We start from the raw sequence: 24,019 nt of genomic DNA on the forward strand, positions 1-24,019 counted from the left end.
TACCGTATTTTCCAAAGTATAAGGCGCACCTAAATGCCTTAATTTTTGAAAAAGCTGATGATGCGCCGTATAATCAGGTGCGCCTTATATATGGATCAATATTGAGATTGGGATTCGTAGATGGGGAATGAACTGATTAAGTAAGCTTTACCTGTTTCTTTTGTGTGTTTACAGTTGAACAAGGTTGCTCATATTTACATTGAGTTATAATGCTATTGAGAGTTAAGAGTTACTATTTGAGTTATTGTTATTACTTTGAGTATTACTATATTGTGATTGAAAAAGGTTTAAAATATGTCATTATGAGGGTGCGCCTTATAATCCGGTGCGTCTTATATAAGGAAAAAAGTTTTAGAATATGTCATTAATTGAGGGTGCGCCTTATAATCCAGTGCGCCTTATAGTGTGGAAAATATGGTACGTTATCAGCTCATTTCCCCATTGACGGATCCCAATCTAAATTTTGATCCATATATAAGGCGCACCATAAGCTTCTTTAAAAAATGAAGGCTTTCAGGTGCGCCTTGTCGTGCGGAAAATCTGGTAGTATTCCCTTGTCATAAATTAATATTCTGTGGGCACAGATTAGTAGTTTGTGGCCAAAAATTCAGATTTTGTGATCACAAAGAACGGTGCTGCTCTTAGCTAAAGACTCCGGTCTTAACGGGAGTTTTACATGCATATGTTTACTGATTATACACAGCGGTGTACCGATAGCGTATTAATGTGCTTTTGAGGCGTTTAAACACCCCAGTCCAACTAAAAATCATACAAACCACGCAAAAGAGGGTCAAGTCATACATTTTGATTTCAGTGCTTGAGGAGCAGCCGTTTCATTAGAGTTACAAATGCAGTTGATGTATTTGAAGTTATTAATGTATTCCTTTCTTTTGAGGAAAGAAAAAAAAACAGTTCATTATCATCATCAACAGTCATTAAATGGGAGAATTTCTGTGGCAGGCGATGGCTCCTGAGAGGGCTCTTTAATAAGTAGCTGCACAAGACAAATAGCTGCAAATGACAGGAAATGGCGGGTAAAAAAGTGAGACGGTGGAAATTGATGAGGGGAGGAGTGGAGGATTTACCAGAAAGCGCGCGGGTTTTTCGAGGTACTGTATCAGTCGCCGCTAAAAGGTCAGGAGTGTGCTGTTGGCACATCCAGGTGCTAATGTAACACCTCACACACCTTTCACGCTCGCCCGCATCTGCGGCCGCCTGGCGGCTTAGTGGACGGACGCTTGTTTTCTCCGCAATAATGCTCAGTAATCCACCGCTCGCATGTTGCCTTAACGCCGGAATCTGGTGTGAGGACGCCATCGCGACAGCGCCGCACACGTCTGTGAAATACACTTTTGATTTGAAAATGACAGAGTATGCTAGAATACTCACAGGTGGTACTTGGTAGAATTGCAGATACCGGTGTGCAGAATACAGTAGGAAGAGTTAAACTTTTTAGGAGTTTACTCGAAAACAACGGTCTCAAATGGGGGAACGGGAAGGAACTCCAAGGGGTACTCGAGATTTTAAATAAAACAAACATGCAAAAATAGTTTTAAAATAATTCCTGAATTAATTAAATGTTTCCTATGATCTCAAGAGAGGGTGCTTAATGTTTAATATTTTTCTGAGGAAAAATATTTATTTATAATTATTTATTTGAGTATAGGCCCGACACTATTTTTTGGTGGACAAATATTTATTAATAATTAAGTTAATGATTTATTTTGTTGAACAGATCGACAGTAATCCCAAAGAGGATGCTTTATGTGAAATATTATTCAGTGGACAGATATTTTCTTATAATTATTTTTTTTTGAAAACAGGTCTGACACTATGTGGATTATTTTTTTTTTGTGGCCAAATATTTATAAATAATTAAGATATGCACTATTTTTTGTGAACAGATCTTAAATGTAATCCCAAAAGAGGATGCTTTAAGTTTAATATTTTTCTGTGGATAAATATTTATCCAAAATTATTTATTTTGAGAACAGGTCAGAAATCTTATGTTGATAATTTTTTCGTGGACAAATACATATTAATATTCAAGGCCATTTTTTTTTAAGAAAAAAGATCTCTGATCCAAAAGAGCACACATTATGTATTTATTATTATTATGTATATATGTGTTTTTTTGTGGACCAAAACAAATGAAGTTTGAAAGGTTCTAAAGTTTAATCAATCAAACACTGATGGCATGTTTTAATCTTTTTTTTCTTTCTTTTTTTTTTTGCACTGGTTAAGGGGTACTTGGCTGAAAAAAGCATATTTTACAGGGGGTTTATCACTGAAAAAAAGTTGAGAAGCACTGCTCTAAAACATCAAGTCTGCTACCTTAATGCTAATAATACGCAAAGCAATTGCATTTTGTCAATTAAAAGCGTCCAGTTCCAGAGCAAATGCTAATTTGTGGAGCACCTTCGGCGCGGTAAAACGGATTTCTCCGCGTCCATAAACGTCCACTTAGGTGACCGACTTAACAAGTGAAGCTGAAATCCCATTCCAAGTCAATCTGAGGCGGATATTGAAGCTGTATTGAAAGGGGTCGGGTGTCCTTTAAAGAGAACCCGGCGATGGAGACGAGTTATCACCTCGGCAGAGAGCCTTGGGAGAAACAAGGCGGCTCTGTAGGCGTCTGACCTCATGTATACAGGCCGGTGACCCGTGACAGTCAGCTGGTATCGATTTAAGATGAGGTTGAGGGCAGAGGGAGAGCGAAGAGGGACCAGCAAAATCCCTTTTTAAAGCATATCCATAATTTAGTGGCGTCTTTCGTCCTCCTTCAGATGGCCGAATGGCAGAAAATGAGGATTTTAAAAAAGCAACAGAAAATGGAGGGTTAAGGAAAATATCGATTTAGTGATGGGTGGGTATCCTGATTCGGTAGCTATACGGCAACATCGGGTGTCAATACACTTGCGCGCTTAATATTTTTATGTCAGCACTATGTCATTAAAGAATTAAGGACTGCAACTTTATTTCAGTTATGAATTGAAAATTTTCTTGGTTGTTGTAAGGCAAATTTTCAATCCCTGTACTACATTTTGCAGAGTTTGTTTTAAAGTGCTCGGAAAATAGAGTTGAGTTGCGCAATGAGATGAAATGCCTGCTTTGGAAGAGTTACTCACTGCACTAACAATAAATGTACTTAAAATGTTTGGGGTTGCCAATAAACGTTATTTACAAAGAAAACAAGTCATGTATTTAGGAGGTCGACTAAAACAAGACATGTATTTAAGAGGTCGACTTCATTTTAGAGTTTCAGTACTTTGCGTTGACGTTTAGCGCTTGAAACCAGCTAATCGCTAATCACACATTTTTTCATCTCATCTTGCAGTCGGCCATTTTACAGAAAGCTTTCAACTACCCATCTACTTCCAATGGCATATATTCGTATTGCAGTGAGATGATTCGCTAACGCAGTCTTCATTTGTTTACGTATTTTTTGAAGACCATAGTGGTTAGCTTTGCTAGCCTCCGATCGTTCCGCTCGCCGCAATTCCTTAAGTCTGTTGAATAGTGCATATACGTACAACATCTCACAAAAGCGGGTATGGCGCTCACATTTTTGTAAATATTTGATTATATCATTTCATGCGGCAACACTGAAGAAATAACACTTTGCTCTGATGTAAATGTTCTCAGTAGTCTACGCCCTGTACAGCATTTTAAATTTACTGTCCCTTCAAAGGAACTCAAAACACTGCCATTAATGTTGAAACTACTGGCAACAAAAGTGTGTACAGCCCTAAGCAGAAAAACAAAAAAAGTGTCCAGTTAGGGCATTTTCCATCTCTGTTCCCATGTGACTCATTAGGGTCGAATTTAGTATTATCTCTCAAACACTTTCATACAAGACTGCAAGTTTAACAAGGCAAACTGACAATTTCTACTAGCCGCCATCTTATCCCAGAACTCCGCTGTTGAACTGAGAATCTTCCCTCCTTCTCTCACATAGCTATCACGATGTATCCTTGGTGATTTTCGGCCAACGTCTAACAAGGCTTTCATCAACTTGTGACAAATCCGACGCGGGTATCGATCAGTCATGGCTGTGACTTCGTCTGCCAAATTACCGCAATACCCCAATTTGCATATAGGAAAAAGGGGGCATCCGAAGACGCACAAAGGAAGCGGAAATTGAACATCTGTTTATTTCTCTCTCTCTTTTAGGCACATGCCAAAGAAAGATGCCGCTGCACCTGGTCATGAATTATAGAGATGATGAGGTGGTGGAAGAAAGTAGGGGGGTGTTGCAGGTGAATGAAAACAAGGGACGGGGGCATACGGTGCGTCTCTCGAACATCTGGTGACTGTCACTGGGGCTCTATTGGATCGCTGATAGGGTGGCAATCGCCAAGTAACATCCATCTATCCGTTTTCTATAGCGCTTGTCTACATTAAAAAACGTGGTTTGGTAATCTGTGCACAGCGATGGCACATACAGCATTTATATGCGGAGACCTGAGATATATCGTATACAATAAGAATATATTTAAATAAACACAAATCGAGCATAATGTCCTGAAAACCAGACAGCGCGTTGAACATCTATTGAAAATGTTCTGAAAGGGAATCTAAATTGTACACCATGATTGCAGACAGCTGTAATCCTTTCGTTAAAAAAAATATATATATAAATATATATATATAATGTAATCGTACTCCCAAAAAAAAGGGAAGTACAAAAGCAAAAAATAGCTTTGAAGATGGGAAAGGCAGGAAATGTCACCAGCATGCTTTGAAGCTCGGCGGCTCCCTTTTGTTTCTCTGCACTTGAGCGCACTAAAACCACTGGCAGGGCAGCGCATGCGGGGGCCAATTAAGTGCACAGGCGCCATTAGTAGGCAAAGAACATACACGGTGATAAAAAATAAAAATAAGCTAAAGAAAACATGCGCTTATATTGTTCCTACTGCTGGAACAACTATATGCCCACATGTGCTCTATCAAACAAATATACGGCCATCTCCTTTTGTTGAAAATAAAAAAAAACAAAACAACATGGTTATGTAAGCCAAATGTAGCCATTGTTTTGATGGCTTGCATTAGTTTAGTGCTAAAGGTGTCTATGTGACTCCATTTGTACATACATTTCAAAACAATATAAATAAAATATAAAATGAATATAAGATCAATAGATTTGCCAGTTTTGAAAATACTTTTTTTTGCTTGGTAAAAACGCTTTAAACATTTGTTTATGATTGACCAATTTCTCATCTTTTGTTTTGAAAATCGACATTTATTTCAAATAAATATATTTTAGGCAATTATTCCGCCATAGATAATGGTCATTGAAAAAAAAGTGATGAACATAGCACACGTTTGAGTCAGCCTGGTTTGTTCGAAAGTGATCGGTACAAACGGCAACTGTCAGCATCAAATTGAGTAACGTGTCTATTAATCTGACTGCTCTGGTTGCACTTGAGCGCTGCTAGCTAGCGGCTCATTTTGCAATAAACGCTGGCAACAGGTGGCGTACAGTGCATCATCAGCATAATTAGGTTCTTTTTTAGCACCCTGAATTATTGATTGAACATGAACCACAGTCTGGGAGTCAAGTTGTTGATTGCCACGACATACTTCCGGAAACAAAGTAAAAACACACCAAGGTTATATTATTTGGTAGGATAAGTTCTGGCAAAAAAAAAAAAAAAAAAAAATCAAGCCGTGTAAGGACACGAAATTTCGTGACGTTCTAATCTAGTGAGATCTGCTTGTACAAGATCTCGTCACGCACCAATCATCTCAAGTTAGCGAGTTGAGTGGTGAACCTCCTTATTGTTCCCCTGAGAATTCCCATTGATGATTTAAAAATGGAACACCAGACAAAACTATCCTGTATTATACTGGACTTTACAAGATCGTTTTGCTTTTATACCTGGTGGCTTTAAGACCTTGGAGACATTTCTCAGGTAGTAAAGATCTCAAAAATGAAAAGGTCCATAAAATGGTGCTTTTGTAGAATGAGCAATTGGGTAATGTGCTCCTAATTGAAGGTGTTTCCTAGTGAGTAACACCCCTGGTAGTTATGGACTTCCGCCATCCTTGGGCATTTTCTTCTTTTAATGAGCCAAAAAAAGGCTTTTGCAGTACACTGTGGCAAATTGTGATGTAAAATTGCCTATTGGAAGATTATGAACCTTTTACGGATAGTAAAAGGATAGTTAAATCCCATTACCGCAATATACTTCTAGCTCAACATGTTGCTTTAGGCGGTATATTTTGTTTTTAACGACTTGATGTAGGAGTAAATGTTATGTTTTTTTGTTCTTAGGTTGGCAGGCTTGAAAATGTGTGCAATTTGAAATCACCCGGGCACCTTGCTGGACAAAAAATTAAGGTCAGTGTGCATTTGAGTCCATCTGTTTGGGCCATTTTCTGCTGAGTTAAGATGGGGACTGGATCATCAGTTTTTCGAGCTAACGGTTGCCTAGCTAGCTGCCATATGCTTTCCTCTTATGAAAAAAAAAACAGTTTTGAGGTTTTATGTTTTATATTACAATAAAAGATTTTTTTTTGTTTAAAATAAGAGGATTTATCATTTTTGTGGACCGATTAATTTCTGCTTGAATGTGTATAACTGCTGTTCAAATTCCGCCTGTTTTCTGAGTCACTTGCTAATGTATCTGGAAACCCTCCAGATATAACGAAGAGATTTAGCAGTGGCTTGTAGACGCCCAGCTAACTGACGTCCCTATTCGGCAGCCATGTTGGTGGGGGCAATGTTTTTATCATTCCAGTTAAAGGACACTGAAAATAACTCGTAATTTGATCATTCCACAATTGATTTCCTTGAGCCTTACTTTGTTTGTCAAAGTGTAAATGTGTGCTATCAATACTGAACATTTGAAAATACATAACAGATACTATGTTGGGGTGATTTAAGGAGCTTTGTTGACAAAGGAACTGCTTGATATGGAAGCTGAAGTCCAGAACATCTCACTTGCAGGCATGGTTTCAGAATATTTAGGTATGATTGTACATATTCTCATAGAGCATCACTTTTGCTGTTATGGTATATACCAGGTATATTACCCAAAAGGTCTCGCTTTAAGACCCGCTCCCCCCATGTTGAGTGGTCAGATAGATTTACATTGATTAAGCAGAGTGTTTTCAACTAATTTAATTGTGTTTGAAGCATGTGGGGGAGATACTATACCCTACCGAGGTTCCGTGGTATTTAGTTGTTGGTGCCCATGTTTTTAGCGTTGTTTCTGGTGGGGGTTAATGATTTATAGTAAGTTAACGTCATTTCCCTCCTCTCGGATTGGACGGGGGGGGGGTGATTGAATCAGCGCTACATAAAGCCCTTTCGTGAACTCTTCCAGAAGATCATCTTCACAGCTTCTTTCAATTTAGCATAATGGGGGGTGGCGCATTTTTTGATATCATTACATTATGAGTCATAGCTGGGAGATGGAGTGATGCTCGTTTACTGGGATGTTTGTTCGAGCCGCTTCATAATGCAAAAAAAAAAAAAAATGGTGTACAAGAACCCGCTGCTCTCCACATGGTAAGAGCCATCAGCGAGGCGGCGTTCGATGCGGGAAGATGAAGGGCGGAGAGAACAGAAGAGATGAAGGCTGAGAGGGTCGGCGCCGAGCAAAAAAAAAGGAGGAAAAGGTGGGAGCCGGTGGGGGCCGCCACTGAAGAGGAGGTTGGATTTTCTGCTCAACGTGGTGCTTTAATCCCACCGTCTCTCTCCTGCTCCTCCAATCTATGGAGCCGTGACAAAAACTCAAGGAGACTACTAAACATACCATAGAAGGGGTCGAGCTTGAAAGTAATGGTGCGAATGAATGCTGTTGCTTGGTCACTTGGGTGCTTTATTTCTCTATTTACTGTGACAGCCAAGCTTCATTTATTGGTTTTACCTGCTATGGGTGAAAATCTATATGTCTCTATTCATCCATCCATTTTCGAGAGCCCCTTATCCTCACAAGGGCCACAGGCTTGCTGGTTCCTATCCCCAGCAGGCTTCGGGCAGTAGGCGGGGGACACCGACTTGACAACAATAACACCCAGCCAATTTTTGCGATATATCAGGGATTTTTCACGATGTACAGTGGAACCCTGCTATATGAATTCATCAGCTTAGAATTCATATTTCTTGATTATCTCCAGCTTTGTTTCCATACTAATCATCGTCTTCTCTCTTTAACATCAAGAGCAATCTTAAATAAGATATTGTAAGAGAGGACAAAAATTCTTAGTGTTCCACTTCATAACGTGAAAAAAAAATGTAAGGCAGGGACGCCATAACCCGGGGGTCCACTGTGCGAACAGTCAGTGACATAGCGTTGGCACTGTAGATTGCATTGTAGTGAGGAAACAATGCAAATCAATGCTAGCTAGCTTTGTCAAATTTAGAAAGCTAATGTTGGGCAAACATAAGTTGAAACTTGGAGCATATAAAACTTGCTTTTTGTAAGGTTGAAATTTTGTAAGGGTACTTTGAAAAGTACTCTGAAAAGTACTGGTTTCCTTGCACGAAATATGCAACATGAGGAACAACTGTCTTTTTTTTTTTTCTTTTAAAGGGCAGCTCTTACTCCTATATAGAGGCGCTCAATTACAACATTTGGTGTCGCGTAACGCCGAGTCCCGACAAACGGGAACAGTTTGCACCAAATAAAAGAGGTTGATAATTAGCTTTGCTTACACAATCACGATGAGTGTGAATCTTCTGAGACATTTGCATCCACAAATGTTTTCAATCATGCAGAATCATAATCAGGATAAATAGACAACTTCCACTGATGATTAGCTGTGTACCGCACGGATAAAACAATTTATAGTCCAACTATAGATTAATCTTTTAATAAATATTCAACAGTTTCACGATTTCTAATCTCCTTTTCTAACAATGCTGAAAAATATCATGTATCTGTCCAGCAACAGGTTGAAACTGTGACACCTCTCTTCATGTTTCAGACACTTGCTGCCCATCCAAAAATTCCTGCACGTTCTTCAAAAAACAGGAACTGACGTTAGCAAAACTAAGCTAACTTTAGCCTGAAGCTAGCTGGAAGCCTGTTTATTACAAGCCGTCTGTCGAGAAAGTGGGCGATATTCAAACTGGACTTGTTTCCTGTTGAACATCATTTGAGAGAACGTCTCGTCCCAAGAAAAACACGCACGGTCACTCACGTTACGGTCATGAAAAAAGGGGCACTAATGAAATCGTATGATATTAAGAGAAGGTAAGATACTTTGGATTCTTCCGGATGAACGCTCTAATACATCGATATGTCATCTCTAAGCCATTTTCTCCGATCCAACAATGCATATTCAGTTTTTCGGATCTCCCCGGTTCGCTCCGTTGCGTCGGTTTGCAAATCAGGCGCATTTCTCATTAATCTCTCGCCATTTGCTGATAGCTCGGTTTCATCCGCGAGGAATCGCGTTCAATTATTCATGACTGTTTCCCAACAAATACCTCAGAGATGGAATTAGCAAACAAACAATGCCAGGCGACACTAATCCCCATCTACGGGCGAAGATCTTTTAATGCACTCGAGATCTGGCCGGCTGTTGACAGGCACCTGTTACTGTCCTGAGATTCTTTGCGACAGCCAGGTTGACACAGTAAACATGTTTACAGGAGCAACCCTGAGGTGAACAGTGTAGCGTGGCGGAGAGGAGTTACGAGGAGCAGGAGAGCATGGGGAAGCGGCAAAAGAAAAGGGAAGAGCATGACCGACGAGGATAAACAGGATGAAAGGGAGCTAAAGACACTGCCCGAATCATTAATCGTCTGGAACGTTCTCGGCTTCTCGCTACAATAGAAATGTTTCCACATGACAACTTTCCTGTAAAGAGGCGCGCAATGAAAGAGTGTTTGATGAGAGCTCGCTCTCTGGAGAGTTTTAAAAGGCAGGATTCCCAAAGAGGGGCTTTTTTTTTTTTTTTAATAACTGTAGAAACAACTCCCCGGGGAGCGGACGGTTTGGGGAAGAAAAGGAGAATCCAATTGGAATGAACCGGCGCAGCCTTGGAAGTGCTTTTCACACTTTGAGCCGGCTTCCTCTGGTCCGAATACGGTGATATCAGCCAATCAATGTGTCGCGGCAAACCAGGTGAGATCGCCTAGTTTTTTCAGCAGAGGGGTGCCTGCCGCTCAGGGCGTCCTGGGTTTATGATGGAGTTCTGTTACTATTGCATTGTGTTACAAATGATGGAAATTCCTTGGATTTTTTTTTATATCATAAAAGAATCACTGGGGTGCTGAAATTTCTGGCAGATGATTAAAACGTCCAATTTTAAAATGCAACGATTCTGACATTTCCATGCGATTGCAGCTGGGCGTGTGAGATTTTGTGTACAAAAAATAATCATTGTCCAAATTTTGGACCATATAAAACCATTATAATTAATTTTATGACACTGATTTTCCTGTGATTTTTGCAACTTTCCGCTGAGCGGCAGTCAAACTATGTCAGCAAACAGAAAATTCTTTGTTGACTTGTGTTTCACCTCACGACAGTAGGTGGCGGTAGAAACAAGTTAACGGCTGTGTCTTAAAGTGTCATCGTCACTTCAGCGGCTACAATGACAGACCATATCATGTTTCAAGTTTTTGTGGGTATTAAAATATTTAACCTATATATGTATGGATAGAACTGATGCCACTGAACAATGAGTGGTTGAAGGAAAAGCAATATTCATAAATAACTTTATGACGCCTTTAAAAGCATTTACAAAATTGGGGGGAAAAATGTCATGTGTATAGTTTGCAAAACTTAGCTAAGCTAGCTGGTGTTGTCATAGGCTTTTAAGCTAGCTTCTCAGGCTTTTATGCTATCAAACCAACGTATTCCCGCAGCTTTGCTGAAATTGTAGACATAAAAAAAAAAAAATGTTAGTTAGCTTAGGGTAACAACTGGGTAAACACACCTTACAGGTGTTCTTTTCAAACTGTGCGGATTTTCTTTTTAAATACTGGCTAGTAGGATCGGATTCTTTTGTTACCAACAGCAAACCACACTTCGAGACCAAAGCCAGTTGGACCAAACAAGTCATTTGACGCCATGACAGAGGAAACATTTTGCCCGGCTACAAGCAAGCGGCAACACGTGTCCTCCTCTTCTTACGCCGCGTATTCGTCAGCTCATCAATGCATAAACGTCGGGGAAGACGGAAAACGCGGAGCGCGTCGTATCGCATTAGCGTCAGCGTCCGTCAATGTGTGTGTGCGTCTGTCCGTCTTTGTGCGCTACGTGTGCGTGCCCTCCAGCAGACGGCGGATGATGCAAAAGAAGATGGAGTGTACGACACACATGCTCGCCTCTATCGAACGCACACTCACAGAGCCCAAGGCGATGGAGGAGAAGAGACCGAGGAAGACTTTGATCACCGAACTGAGCACATTCAAGCACTCAAGCAGAAAGGGTGCTAGCCAGCGATGGGGCGGAGAGAGGAGAGTGCCCAGAGAGAGCCGGGATGAAGGAGCCTTGTTTTCTGACCTCTGCGCTCACTGATACAGATGTTCAGGGAGCGGACGCAGTGCTGTTTATGATTTAAAAAAAATAAAAAAATACAACAACCCAATTTCACCACAGCACGTCGCGGACAACAACAAAAAAAAAAAACGTAGGCGAGAAAATGTAATTCTCACGTTCGTTTTTTTCCAGCCCTCTGGTGGTTTGTGGGTCGGTTCAGAGTGGTAAAAAAAAAAATTACAGAGGCAAAAAAAAAAAAAAAAAAAAGGAACGCCGGCAGCTCAGATGGGCCGCAACAAGCGGTCCCAACACGGGCGTCTTGTAAAGCTCCGCAGATGAAGCGCTGTGGTGTTTTCGCGAAAGAGGGAGCAGGTAATTATCGTTGGCATTTTGACAAGTGTTTGCCACAGTGAAGGTCAACTCCGTCTGCGTGGGAGATCTATGCTAATATGCTCAGCTGGAAAAGGACTAGCACTCTAACGGCGGCCGCCATTAACGCGGCCGCTATGTTTTCACATCAAAAACGGTCTGCCGGTGTGCATGTGCGCGTTCACTGGCAGATCAGAGCTAGCGAATGGAAATTCCAGCTTAAAACGTGAATTCACTGCGCAATTAAACCCTGTTCTGGCCTTTGAATCTATTACAATGTTGCACCGCTTAGTTGCTTTTTTGATTTAATGGGAACCTGTGTGGATGCATTTGCGGTTCTTGTGCTTAGACAGAAATACTGCTTTGGCGCTCTTTTCAGGGGAGCTTTGTTGAAGTGAGGCGCAGAGCTTCTATGAGTCAGGTCGTAGTTTTGTCTAACGCAGTGCTTCTCAACCCTTTTAAGTAACGTACCCCAAGAACCATCGTCTCAGCAATAAGCATTTTTGTTTGTTTTGGTGGAGAAAAAAAATAAAACAAGAGCGGTTTGTCAACATTGTTTGATTCTTTAAACCTTGGAACTTCATTTGTATCGTGTTTTCCCGAAGAATTTCAAGTAAACGAAAGATTCAAAAAATATACTCACGAACACAAATGTACGCACTAAAAAATGATTAACATAGCGTGTGCTCCTTTGAAATTATCGTAAAAATCGTGAGATGACTTTTGAGTGTCTGGCCATAAGAGCGCTCACAACACGTTAACTGTCATGCCATCTTTCTAAAGATGGCCGCCAAGTACCACCGGCCATGGTGGCTCTCCATTCACACATGCAAGGTCATTACAATATGCAAACAGTTAAAACTAAGGCCTGGCCTTACACTTACACGCCTTAGACGTCATCCCTGATCCGCTTTGAGCATTTCCGCATTTCCATGACATTATGAGCTCCCGGGCGGCGGGGACCTCGGCCGTGTGTTATATAATCAGTTGATGATTTGTCTTCACGCACAGGCCAAGGCCGTCCAGGCCAAACAGCAATCTGTGGGGATTTCTAAGGGACACTCTGAGTTAAGTCAGTGGGAGCTGGGCTAGGAAGCTCCTTTTGTCTGGGCTGTCACGCCCGGGCGACCCCGGAGCCCCCGAGAGGCCACAAAGGCCCCCGGAGGCAATGAGTCTGCGGGCCCCCGGGCCGTGAGAATCCTGGCCTCCGGTCAATGAAGGCTGGGAGCCAGGGGACCCCGGGAGCAAGCGGCCGGACCATCTGGAGCGAGCGAGCGAGAAACCCTGACGCACGGCTGTCACCGCGGGGATGCGGGCAGAGACATGGACGCAGACAATGTCCTCCCCCGTGTTGCTTCCTCACACTTCAGTGATGACAGAAAAGAGCTCCGTGAGAGTGAGCTTATTATTCAAGCGGGCAGAAAGACGTGTTCCTAAAAGGCGACACGTGACGGGGAATCCACTGACCAATGAGAGACGAGGAAGCCTTCCGCCCAATAAGAGCGGCGCGGCCAACCGAGTCCTATTTGAGGTTGGTTATTCAGAAATGCCCTCTTGTTTTCTTCTGTCAAACCAATCCTCAATAGCCAATGCCACAAGTTGAAAATAGTTGTTGGGGTCAAGGAAACCTAGTCAATGAATAAACCGGAATCACACTCTCTTTGTGGGGGTTTATGTTTAAAAAAAGAATACAAATTATAGCGGGTTTATTGCTTCAATTAAGGGCTGTACGATTATGACCAAAATGATTGAAATCATTATTGAAATCTCAATTAGTAATCACGATTACTCATCATGTTTGGTCAAAAATGTCGATTTGTTGCCCCTTTTTTTAAACAAGCAGTAGATAAACAGGGCTTCAAGGCTTGATACCTACAATAATAATAATAACAAACTCAAATAGAGAAAATAATTTTTAGAAAGCCCTTTGTTTCTCGAAAACAAACTTAGTTTTTGTATTTAAATGACTTCATCTCACAATATTCATTAATAATATGCACAAATGTACACATTATAAAATGATCCAACATCTATTGCTTTTGATTCAATTCTCTTTTTGTAATCTTCAGCAAAACATATTCCTTGAAATGTAGTTTTAAAAAAAAGTGCGCTGCCACCTGATGCCCGAGAGTGGAATTACACTCAAAATATGAACTAGGGAAACCCACAAACCTGGACGGCAGTGGTTTTCTATAGTTTCGGTTTAAATAATACAGGCAGTCAATTCTAAAAAGAATTTTAGTGTCCGCGTCAATCGCTTGCAATATTTTTGCTATCCGCTTTCGGTCTTGGCAGCGATCCTTGCCAATGGCAGGGATTTACTGTCATGGCAGAAGAGAAATAAATAGGTTTTAAGGTTGAAGGGGCGCAAACAACTGTTGGAGCATTGAAAGTGGTGCCTGACTACAATTTTTTTCAGGAGAAGGACATTTTAAATTCTTGGCCACTATTGTAAAAAAAAAAACCTGAAGGAAAGGATGAGGTCAATAATGTACAGGAAGTCAAGTCCAATCTGAAATTTCCTAAAAAGGCGGCGAAAGAGAAGCAAAAAGTCCAAGAGTCGAACAGGGGGCAGGTGAACGAACTGGTTTTCATGGCACAGTATGAACACAGCCGCACGAAAGTAAAAATCGCACGCAAGCAAAACGCACACACCGACACGCACACACACACACGACGCCTTGTAGTTTCGATAAAGCGGCAGCTTTCCCTTTTGTTTTGCAGCCGAGCAGGGATTAGGCACCGCGCGTCTTTGTCCTGCGGTTTTCCAGTTGAGCAGAACACAAGAGCCCCTACCTCCGCTAATACAGTCGGACCTCCCAGCAGGCCTTTCACCACCGCAGTCGCTAAGAACCTGCTGCCCAAAAGATGCTTTTCAATGAGTTATCAAATCTCCTCAATACTGTCCGTGCCTTTCAACCAAGTCTCTTTGTCTCGTCTTTTCAATGGGGCATTGAGCGCATCAAATGGAAAGTGATGGGCAGATAGACGGACAGCAGTATGCGGCGCGTCCATATTGACCTCCGTCAGACAATGGCGGATACAGTCAAGGTAGCGGCGGCGGTTCGCACTCGCAAAATGTTTTTCCGTATCAGGAGATAGATCCCCAGCACAAAACTGGTTGAGTACAAAAAGGAGCAAAGTACAGATAACGTTTCATGCTCTGAAAACAACTCCACTGTATTCTGAATTCAGCTTTCGCATATTTAGACATACTGTAAGTTGTACATATATATGCGGCCATAGACTATAGCAGTGATTCTCAAATGGGGGTACGGGGACTCCAGGGGGTACTCGAGATGTTAGATAAAACAAACTATCATGAGAAAATCCTTTAAGAATAATTATTGAATGAATGAAATGTTTCAGGGAAATGTAAGTTCAAGAAAAAATCATGTTCAGTAGGTTATTCAATTTCGTTATTTTAAAAAACCCATACTAGAATGTTCAAACTTGTCAACTCGTTACCTGTCAAGTTCATGGTTTCTTTTTGTGAACAGATCTCAACCATGACCCCCAAAAAGACTTTGAAATTTGAAGATTTTTATTGGATAAGTATTTCTTTATAATTAGTTTGTTTTTTTTTAGAACAGGTCAAACACTTTTTGTTGATTATTTATGGACAGATATTTATTAATAATTAATGATTCATTTTTGTGAATCAATCTCTACTGTAATCCAAAAAAGTGCGCTTTAATAATTTTCTGTGAACAAATATTTATTCATAATTATTTTTGAGAACGGGTCGAATGCTTTGTGTTGATTACTTTTTGTGTACAAATATTTATTAATAATTAAGTTAGATCTCTTCTAAGATCCAAAAGGTCACTTTGTTGATTTTTTTTTTGTGTGGAAACGACAAAAAATAATAGTTTATGAATGTTCCCTTCCTGATTTATCTCAAAATATATGTTGGTGGTGGCCAAGTCTTGGTTAGCTCTTCTGCGAGAATCTTCTTACTAAACCAATCAATTAATTTTTAAGTGATGCAAAGCAAGTTTGGATACATTTTGAATTGATTAAAAAAAAAAAAAAGACGACGAACAAGACGTGAGAAAATATCGTACAGTAAACGCACTGCACCTGTCGTAGAATTTTCAGTTATTTTAACAATTTGGGGGGAAATTTTTGCTCCAGTGTTTTAAATCATGCATGATTCCCAAGCACATCCTATAGTTCATCTACGTTTTATGTCGGAGAAGAAATCTATACATGAACTTCACGTTTACTCTTCTGCTACCAGCTCAATTGCTGCATTTTCAGAGCTCGTAAACGTGAACAGAAGACTAGATTTTCTATTCCGTGACCCCAATAAGGCATGCTGTGCGGACTCCCAGCAGCCCTTGAGGCCAGAATGCAGCGTGGGGTTTTGATGAGTTCATTACGAGGCCACGTCATTTATGCACAGTCACACATAAGGCAAAGGTCAGCCGGGATTACCCAGGTGGCCTCTGCATGTGGCCGTCAGTTTGATTTTCAGATTCCATTTAACGAACGCCGCTCCTTCACAACCTGGTAACCGCTTAAGAAAAAAAAAAAAAGAAAATGCTGTCGCCGTGATGCGTTGGGAGTTATCGTCCAGGAGATATTCGGGAGGACTGATGCAACGGAACGGGATTGTTGCTCCGTGTTCACTTTGCATCAGTGCTAATATAAGAAGTGGGTGTGTGGGAAGTCTACTCTATTTCACACTGTCATGGGGAGGCGGTAAGGTAGACAGGAAATGAAGCTTCGGGATGGTTTGATCTTAAAGGTCAGCCGGGGCCCAAACGCCGGCGCTTAATATTTCATCCTCGTCGAGGCTTCGCATCCGTTGTGAATAACGACGACCAATTAGAAGCGGGAGTGAATCTGAATGCTTACCGATCGCTATTCAGGTAGGCCCGGATTCATAATTCATCGACACGGGTCATGTTGACTTAACATTTGGGCTGACATTTCGGCCTCGCTCGAGCCTTTCATTAGCGCTCGCTACACGACATCTCATCAAAGTCCATCAAATCGGAGAGGGGGGTATAAAAGGCTAGGGAAAGGGAGAATGAGGAAAAAAAATGGCAAATATGACCACTGGCTGGATTGTACCGCGCAACACATCAGTTGAAAAGCGTTGGGCCAACAAACGAGAGGAGAACGAGGGCTGCTGTATTTACTTCACCTTCATAAACTCACATTTTATTGCATTTGAGAGCCTGAGAGCAGCATTTAAAGCCACCAAACGTGAGCGAAGCGTTTCCTCATTTCACCTTTCACAACCGCGATGAATACATTCTTAATGCAAGGCCAGTGATGCAAACCACAAAATAGCTCAACTCGAAATATTCATTAGAGATAAACGTCATTACTGTTGCGTTTTTGACAATGATTTGAATAAACGCATTTGAAACACCGGTTAGCTTTGCGCAAAGATGAGAGACATTTGTCGGCAAGCGTTCCACTCTGATTTATGAATCTCTACCATTCTGTTTTATTCAAAATACAAGGGAACTAAATGTATATATAATTTATTTTAATCACGGAAATATGGGTCATCGAATAAATAGTAAGAAAAAAAGAAAACAAGCGCAATTCCCAGCTCTAGGCAACCGTGACATACTTCCTGCGGCAAACAGTATTTTCCCATTTTAATCCCTTTGTTAAACAAACACAAACAGCGCAAACAAAAGGGTGACGGCGAGGGTGCAGTGTGACTACACTCTGTAATCTTGTGCAAAAGTCTATTTTCCGGCAAACGCAGTCAACCTAAGCTCGCGCGCAAATCTCTATCATTTTATGCCACTCTCCCTAGAAAGATCTAAATACCTCGAGGGAATAACTGATGGTTGTAATTAAGTGGGGAGGTAAACGACGAGAGGGTAGAAAAATCGAAAAAAAAACTGTTGTGGTCATATTTGTGGCTACCTAGGTAGTCGCTAAGGTGCAAACATGTGATTATGGTATTATTACTTTGTGTGTTAGAACAGACGTACGTGATGTATAATATGCCTGCACTGATATTTTTAGCCTCAAGGGAAGTGATGGTGGCCCCAAAGGGCCAAAATTCATGAAGGGCTCCACTAAAAACTATTCCGTTTTAAACGTGTGCACTTACACCGATTTTTATCCACTTTTTTTTTTTTTAAATGACACAGTTAACAAGGAACATAATTGGCATGTTAATCACTTTATTTGTGACTAATGTGTATTGTGGACCTAAAACAGTCCTGACCAAAGGCAAGGATGTGAATTTGAAGGCAAAACTGAAAGTCATGAAGTGAGGACTATATTTAATAACTTCTGCACAAAGACAAAAATGGCAGTCGCTTTAGCTCACACTAGCGGCTCATTTCGCCTTGATTCGAGATAGGCTTTTCTACGATAATGTCAGATTTGAGTTTCTCCCCCTACATCCTTCCATTTGTCTTCATAAAAAAGAGCAAATAACGTGTCCTTAACACGGCCGATGCGCGCAGAGTGGATGTGACTCCTCGGAAACGGACGGTCATCCGTCACCGCGGTGTTAATAATCTTGGACGATCAGGGTTACGGCTTGTACAAGGATAAAAAGCGGCTGGATCAGAAGAGGCTAATCTATGTTCTCATTTGCTCCAGCGGCGATTTGACGGCACGGGGAAATCTGAGATGACAAATGTAGTGCGGTAAGCGAAAGTAGAAGGCTCGCTTACCTGCAACCTGCACCAGATCTGCTGTGGTTACATTGGCGGGGTTGGGCCCCACTCGGAAAGTCAACGCGGGGCCGAGGACGCTGCGGGAAAGAGGGAGAAAATGGCGCTTAAATGTCATTTTTGACCGGGAGGAATATCAATAAAGTGTGTTTCTGATGAGAAAACTGGATCTCAAGTTGGGTTTCGACCTGTGACAGTGCAAAAAGCTAAATAACGTGGCTCCATTTAACCCTCAGGAACTCGCCTATGTACATGCTCTCTCTCTGCACTTACTCGACGCGGTCCGGTCAGGAGTCGGCAGCGGACTCGTCTCTCCCTGGAGCAGAATAAATGTTTAAAGGTCCCTGAGCTTGGCCGTCAAGTTAAGGCTAACAACCGTGCTCTCGGAGTGGAACAACTCCCTGCGGTGGGCAGGGAAAATAGAAAAAAAAAAAGATAGAAAAGAAACTGTGGATCTGGTGGACGTGAATTACGGTACATTTGAGAACTTGCTAAAATCCAAATGATGCAACGGTGCTGGTCAAAAAACATCTTTCCCTTTTGAAATGAATGCATATATGTTTATTCCTTTCTTGCCCCCACCCCAAAGAAATATCATTAAAATGTCATATAATGGTGTATTTGGTAAACACACAGACATAACATGTCAAAACTTGTTTTGCTAGTTTAATGCTAATGCTAACACATATTGGAAAATGCCATAGGCAATATAACAGCACTCAGTCATATATTCTTTATGCTCTGCAGAGACTAATATCCCGAGGCATTCACAATTGAATGAGCAACACATTGTGTACTGAATTGAATAAGAAAATGTGATAAAAATAGTCTTTTTCATGAATCATTTTTCACTATTCATGGGCCCAGTCCTTAAATAGTGAGGATTCACTGTATAAGAGTGCAATTATCATATTAACCTCTGGAGGAAATGTGGATTTTTTTTTTTTTTTGTTACTAATGTATGCTATCCCAGGAAAAGCATCCAAAAAAAAATGAGGCTAAAATATTGCATAGATTGTCAAAACATGACGACTTTCAAAATGGCACCCTTATAAATGCTTGCAAACGAGGGGTCGTGAAGTACACCCTAAAGCTGTCAAATTTAGCCAATGTCAGGCTCTTTTACTGCCATCCAAAATGTGAAATTTGTCAATTTTGGACATATTACAAATTTGATGTTACATCATGCATTTTTGAATTAATCCTTTCAACGGCAACTCGCAAATAGGGTGCAATAGAAATTTTTGTAACCACCAGGTGGTGCTAGCGGCCGCCTTATGACATAACATAATAAATATTCCTATTACAATTTTATAAATTTATAAATATACAGTGTAGTTACTATTGCTATTATTAAATTTGACAACTTTTGTACATAAGGGGGTGTGACAACCAGCCCAAAAAATAGAAAAAAAAAGGGGTTAAAAATGGCATTTCTGTGGTTAAGTAACAAAATGAACGACTTAAAACCCCAGTGTATTGTCGGTTTACATTTGTTGCTCCAGCAGTTGTGTTCAAATACCTGTCGCTTAGCAAGTTAAACACCGATTTTGGTTCATAATCCATCAACGATGTTTTGCATCGCTTATAAGCATTAAGCTAATTTGACAATCAAGGGACTTGTTTTTTTAAATACTTGTAAGTCGGGTGGCTCTTATCTCAAGACACCAGTCTTTTCTTTCAGACTGCATCACAGATAACCACTGGAGTTCTACGACACAAACTCACTCCACCATCAGTCACCTGCACCCTCCCAGGGCTGCGAGCAAAATATGAGCCAATACTTGCGGACAGATGGACCCAGCCATGCAATGATTTGTGAACGCAATCCCTCACGCACAACACACACGCTCGCAGTTCTACAGGGAAAAAAAAAAAATGCCCTTCTGTAATGCTTCACCTGGGTTCTGTTTGCTCTCCTAAATGTCAATATTTCCACAATCCTCGCTCCCCTTGGCTGCGGATCTCCGAGCATCTCAAAATTGAACTGGTGTCTTTTGCTTCCAAACCCCATTTAAATGAAGTAGAGGAGGAAGCACAAGCACGGTTGAATGGGGCGGTGGGTGGCGAGGACTGGCGTCAAGGATGATAAGCTATCTAGAGGACTTCACACTTTCTCCAGCGTTATCGGAAGTGTAAGCATGGACTTCATATTAGCTTTGCTGGTGGGATGTGATTAGTGTGTGTGTGTGTGTGTGTGTGTGTGTGTGTGTGCATGCTTGTAAGGGAGTACGGGGGTGACGAGTGGAAACGTGCGCGTTCCACTCCCCCTAGTGCCTGAGCTGGGTAAAGCCCTTACGTCATCTCAATCCAGGCTCATATCCCCCTCTCAGCCAATCATCTCTTCCCAAAAATGATCACCCCAGGCTTGACTATCTTAAAACTCCAGCCCCTTCATCAAAATGTCCGCCTCGTCTGTTTGTCACATTTCGGCATCTCTCCCGCTGACTCCTTATCGGGCGAGCCTTCAGAAAAAGAGCCGGGGCGGAAAAAGCGGGGCGGTGCGCTCTGACCCAGCTCCCGAGCATATTCAGACAGGCGGACGTTTTCAAACACTCACCTGCCGCGGCCTCACGGCGAGCGGCACAATGGACTCGCGTCGCACCGTGTCCTCTGTCTGTGCTATTTCGACTCCAATGGGCTTTCATTAGAGGGAAGGAAGTTGAGAGGGGAGGGGGGGGCGACAAAAGAAGCAATTTTCTCCATTTATCTTTTGTACAGAACACTGTACGTTGAAGCGTATATGAAGTCGTTAAATCCAGTGGTGTGAAGCAACAAGGTACAGTGGTGCAATGAGATGTGACTCGATCCACTTGAGACTTTTTGAAGATTTTTTTTTTTTTCTTTGACTCAGCTAACTTCAGATTTTTGGACATGTTGTGTCATAGGAAATCTACAAAATGCTCATGAAAATGTCATCTTTGGTATAGGTGATGGATATTTGAACACAAATGGTGGAGTGAAAAAAGTAGACTGGTAAAACAACATGTCAAAGACATGTTTTTTTTTTTTAATCTTTTGCGAAAAAAAAGAGTACATTTGCAATTATACCGCCCCCAGGTGGTCATGGTGCACACCCCAAAAGGAGCAACACAATGGCCACTGAATCAAAGTGTAAAAAAAAGGGGGCAAAAACGTTTTTTTCCTGCACTATAAGGCGCATCAGATTATAAGGCGCACCTTCTATGAATGAGCAATTGAAAAAGAAAAAGTCATATACAAGGCACATCACATTATAAGGCTCATAGAATAGAAGCTACAGTAGTGGCTGGGTTGTGTTATGCATCCACTAGATGGAGCTGCGCTAAAGGGAATGACATCAAAACAATTGGATAAATCAGCCAAACCTTTCAATCAGAAATGAAGAATAAAGATCATTTGTGGAAAGTATTATGTGACAAATAGGATAAAATACCTCTTGATTACATGAAAAGAAACAGTCTTTTCACGTAATCAAGAGGTATTTCTTTTCATCAGGCTTTTTTCGTCCCTCAAATATGTGCTGTATAAGGGGCACCTGATTATAAGGCGCTTAAAATCTTTTCAGAAAATTGAAATCTTTTAGGTGCACCTCATAGCGCGCAAAATACAGTACAGGCATTTTTTTTTTTACTTATTTGAAAAAGGGATAATTTTTTGAGGGGAGTCAGTCACTCACAATTTTTTTTTACAGCTCGATTGAATAAATAGAAATGCCATTATTCTATTTGAAATCTTCATTTTTTTCAAATTTTTTTGTCAATAAAGAAAAACATAGAAAAATATATGGTATAATACAAAAGCAATCTGTAGGAAGACATATATTGGTTTTATAATGTTTATAATGCAAGCAAGTTGGTGGTGGGGTGGGTACTTTTTATATATATATATTTCTGGCCTAGCTACAAGAGTTGAATCTTACTTTTATTTTCTTTAACACAAGTATTTCTACTTTGGTTTCTGCGCAAGGGTGCGAGCACTTTTGCCACATGTGTCCAAATCGGCGGCTCCTCATCAGTATACCGATAGCGCTCATCACGTGCGTTAGCATCAGGGTTGATTAGCGTTGATGCGATACGGCAGCTGTAATAACAGGATTAACTCAATCAGTGCCGGCCTGATGACACTTGAACGTAAAAAGATCCGGAGTCTCCTTGGCGGGATTTCTTTCGAGGTCAAGAAGGAGAGATTTGTTAAGCGTGCGCAGGATACAGAGCGGTTATAGAATCTCGGGCGGCTTTATATACTGCACTGACGGTTTAGCTCCATCGGGCGGAATCTGCCTTGAACGATAATCAAGTGCGTTTTCAATGAGTAAACGTGCAAAAAGGGTCTCACCAAACCTGTATGTGAAATTCGGATACCAACCACCGCAAAGATAAACATCGCTTAAAATGACAGGGATAGGTCACTTGGATTGGTCACCTTATCCAAAAACAGAGAGCTGAATTATTAAACTTTGGAACTACTTTTGTAGTGGTATCTCCAGAACATAAACCATGTAATTTCACCTGTTTTATTTCTGATTAATCTTCTGGACATTGCCTAAATAATGACATTGTCTATTTGTGAAAACTGAAAATATAAACATACAAAGTTTTGCAAAGAAGGCACTATAAACCCTTTTAGGAATAAGCAGTTTCATGTTCTAATTCATTTGCTCTTAATTTGCTAAGAAAAGTGCTCAGTTCCTGTCACAGCATTAAAAGCAATTCATTAGATTTGCTGATACCTGCAGAAACCATGGCAAAATCCCATGTACACTGTGAAGTATCTTCACGTAGCTCCAGGGATACAAGTACTCCCATCTGAGAGCCACTGATCTCGTTTGCAAAGCTGACTGAGAATTTAGCGAGATAAGCAAGATGTGCTGTTATCCGGGCAAAAAGGTGCCCTTGGAAAAAATTACTTATTTAGCATATTCTGTTTTTACAGTATTGTTGACCGAACAATTCCAGCAATGGCCAAGTACCCAGTCTCGAAATCACCAGCAAGAAACAACAAACTCGGAGAGTAGATTATTGCCATTGAATTGACGAATCTCGAAGAAAAATGTTCATTTGGAATAGATAAGATTTTAGTCACTGTTTTTTGGGGCAAATTTTGTGCAAGTGATATTGGTTCTTGATTTTGGCTACTCAAGAGGTGAGTACTCATATCTGTCCCTAAAGACGTCAATATTTCTTCTACTATTCAGGAAACTAAAATTGGCAAACTAATGAATAAACACTAGGTTTTGACCGATAGTGTATACCTACATTTACAGTATAAGGCAGATTGTTGAAAGACAGCACATCAACCATAGCAGCAACAAAACAAATTCCCATCCGAAGGTTTACGCGTTATTAATACGCATCCAGCGAGACGCTGCTTTTTCATGTCGTATTTGAGTGGAACATGCCTCGTTTGCCGCCTACATGGCTTGACTCCAGACGCGCGGCGTAGCCGGCGTACCGGAACGAACCAGCCCGGGTTCAAGGACGGTTTGGTCGCTTGTGAATACATTAACCGCCTCCCGCTGAACAACTTTCTCTATTTGCGACCCGCTAGCCGCACATCCGCATC

The 24,019-nt window shown here is 41.1% G+C and overlaps 1 protein-coding gene across 1 annotated transcript in view; it reads right to left on the reverse strand.

Annotated features, from left to right (window-relative positions):
• Nucleotides 1-24,019, reverse strand: part of ptprn2 (protein tyrosine phosphatase receptor type N2) — a 130,647-nt gene that overhangs the window by 82,789 nt on the left and 23,839 nt on the right. Inside the window, exon 10 of the mRNA XM_088441977.1 lies at nucleotides 18,476-18,555. Within this exon, the coding sequence (XP_088298103.1) occupies nucleotides 18,476-18,555 (80 nt within the window). The remainder of the gene's footprint in view (nucleotides 1-18,475; nucleotides 18,556-24,019) is intronic.

Source organism: Hippichthys cyanospilos, chromosome 19, assembly GCF_059441005.1.
Source record: "Hippichthys cyanospilos isolate Australia breed blue-spotted pipefish chromosome 19, RoL_Hcya_1.0, whole genome shotgun sequence".
Classification (NCBI taxonomy): Eukaryota; Metazoa; Chordata; class Actinopteri; order Syngnathiformes; family Syngnathidae; genus Hippichthys; species Hippichthys cyanospilos.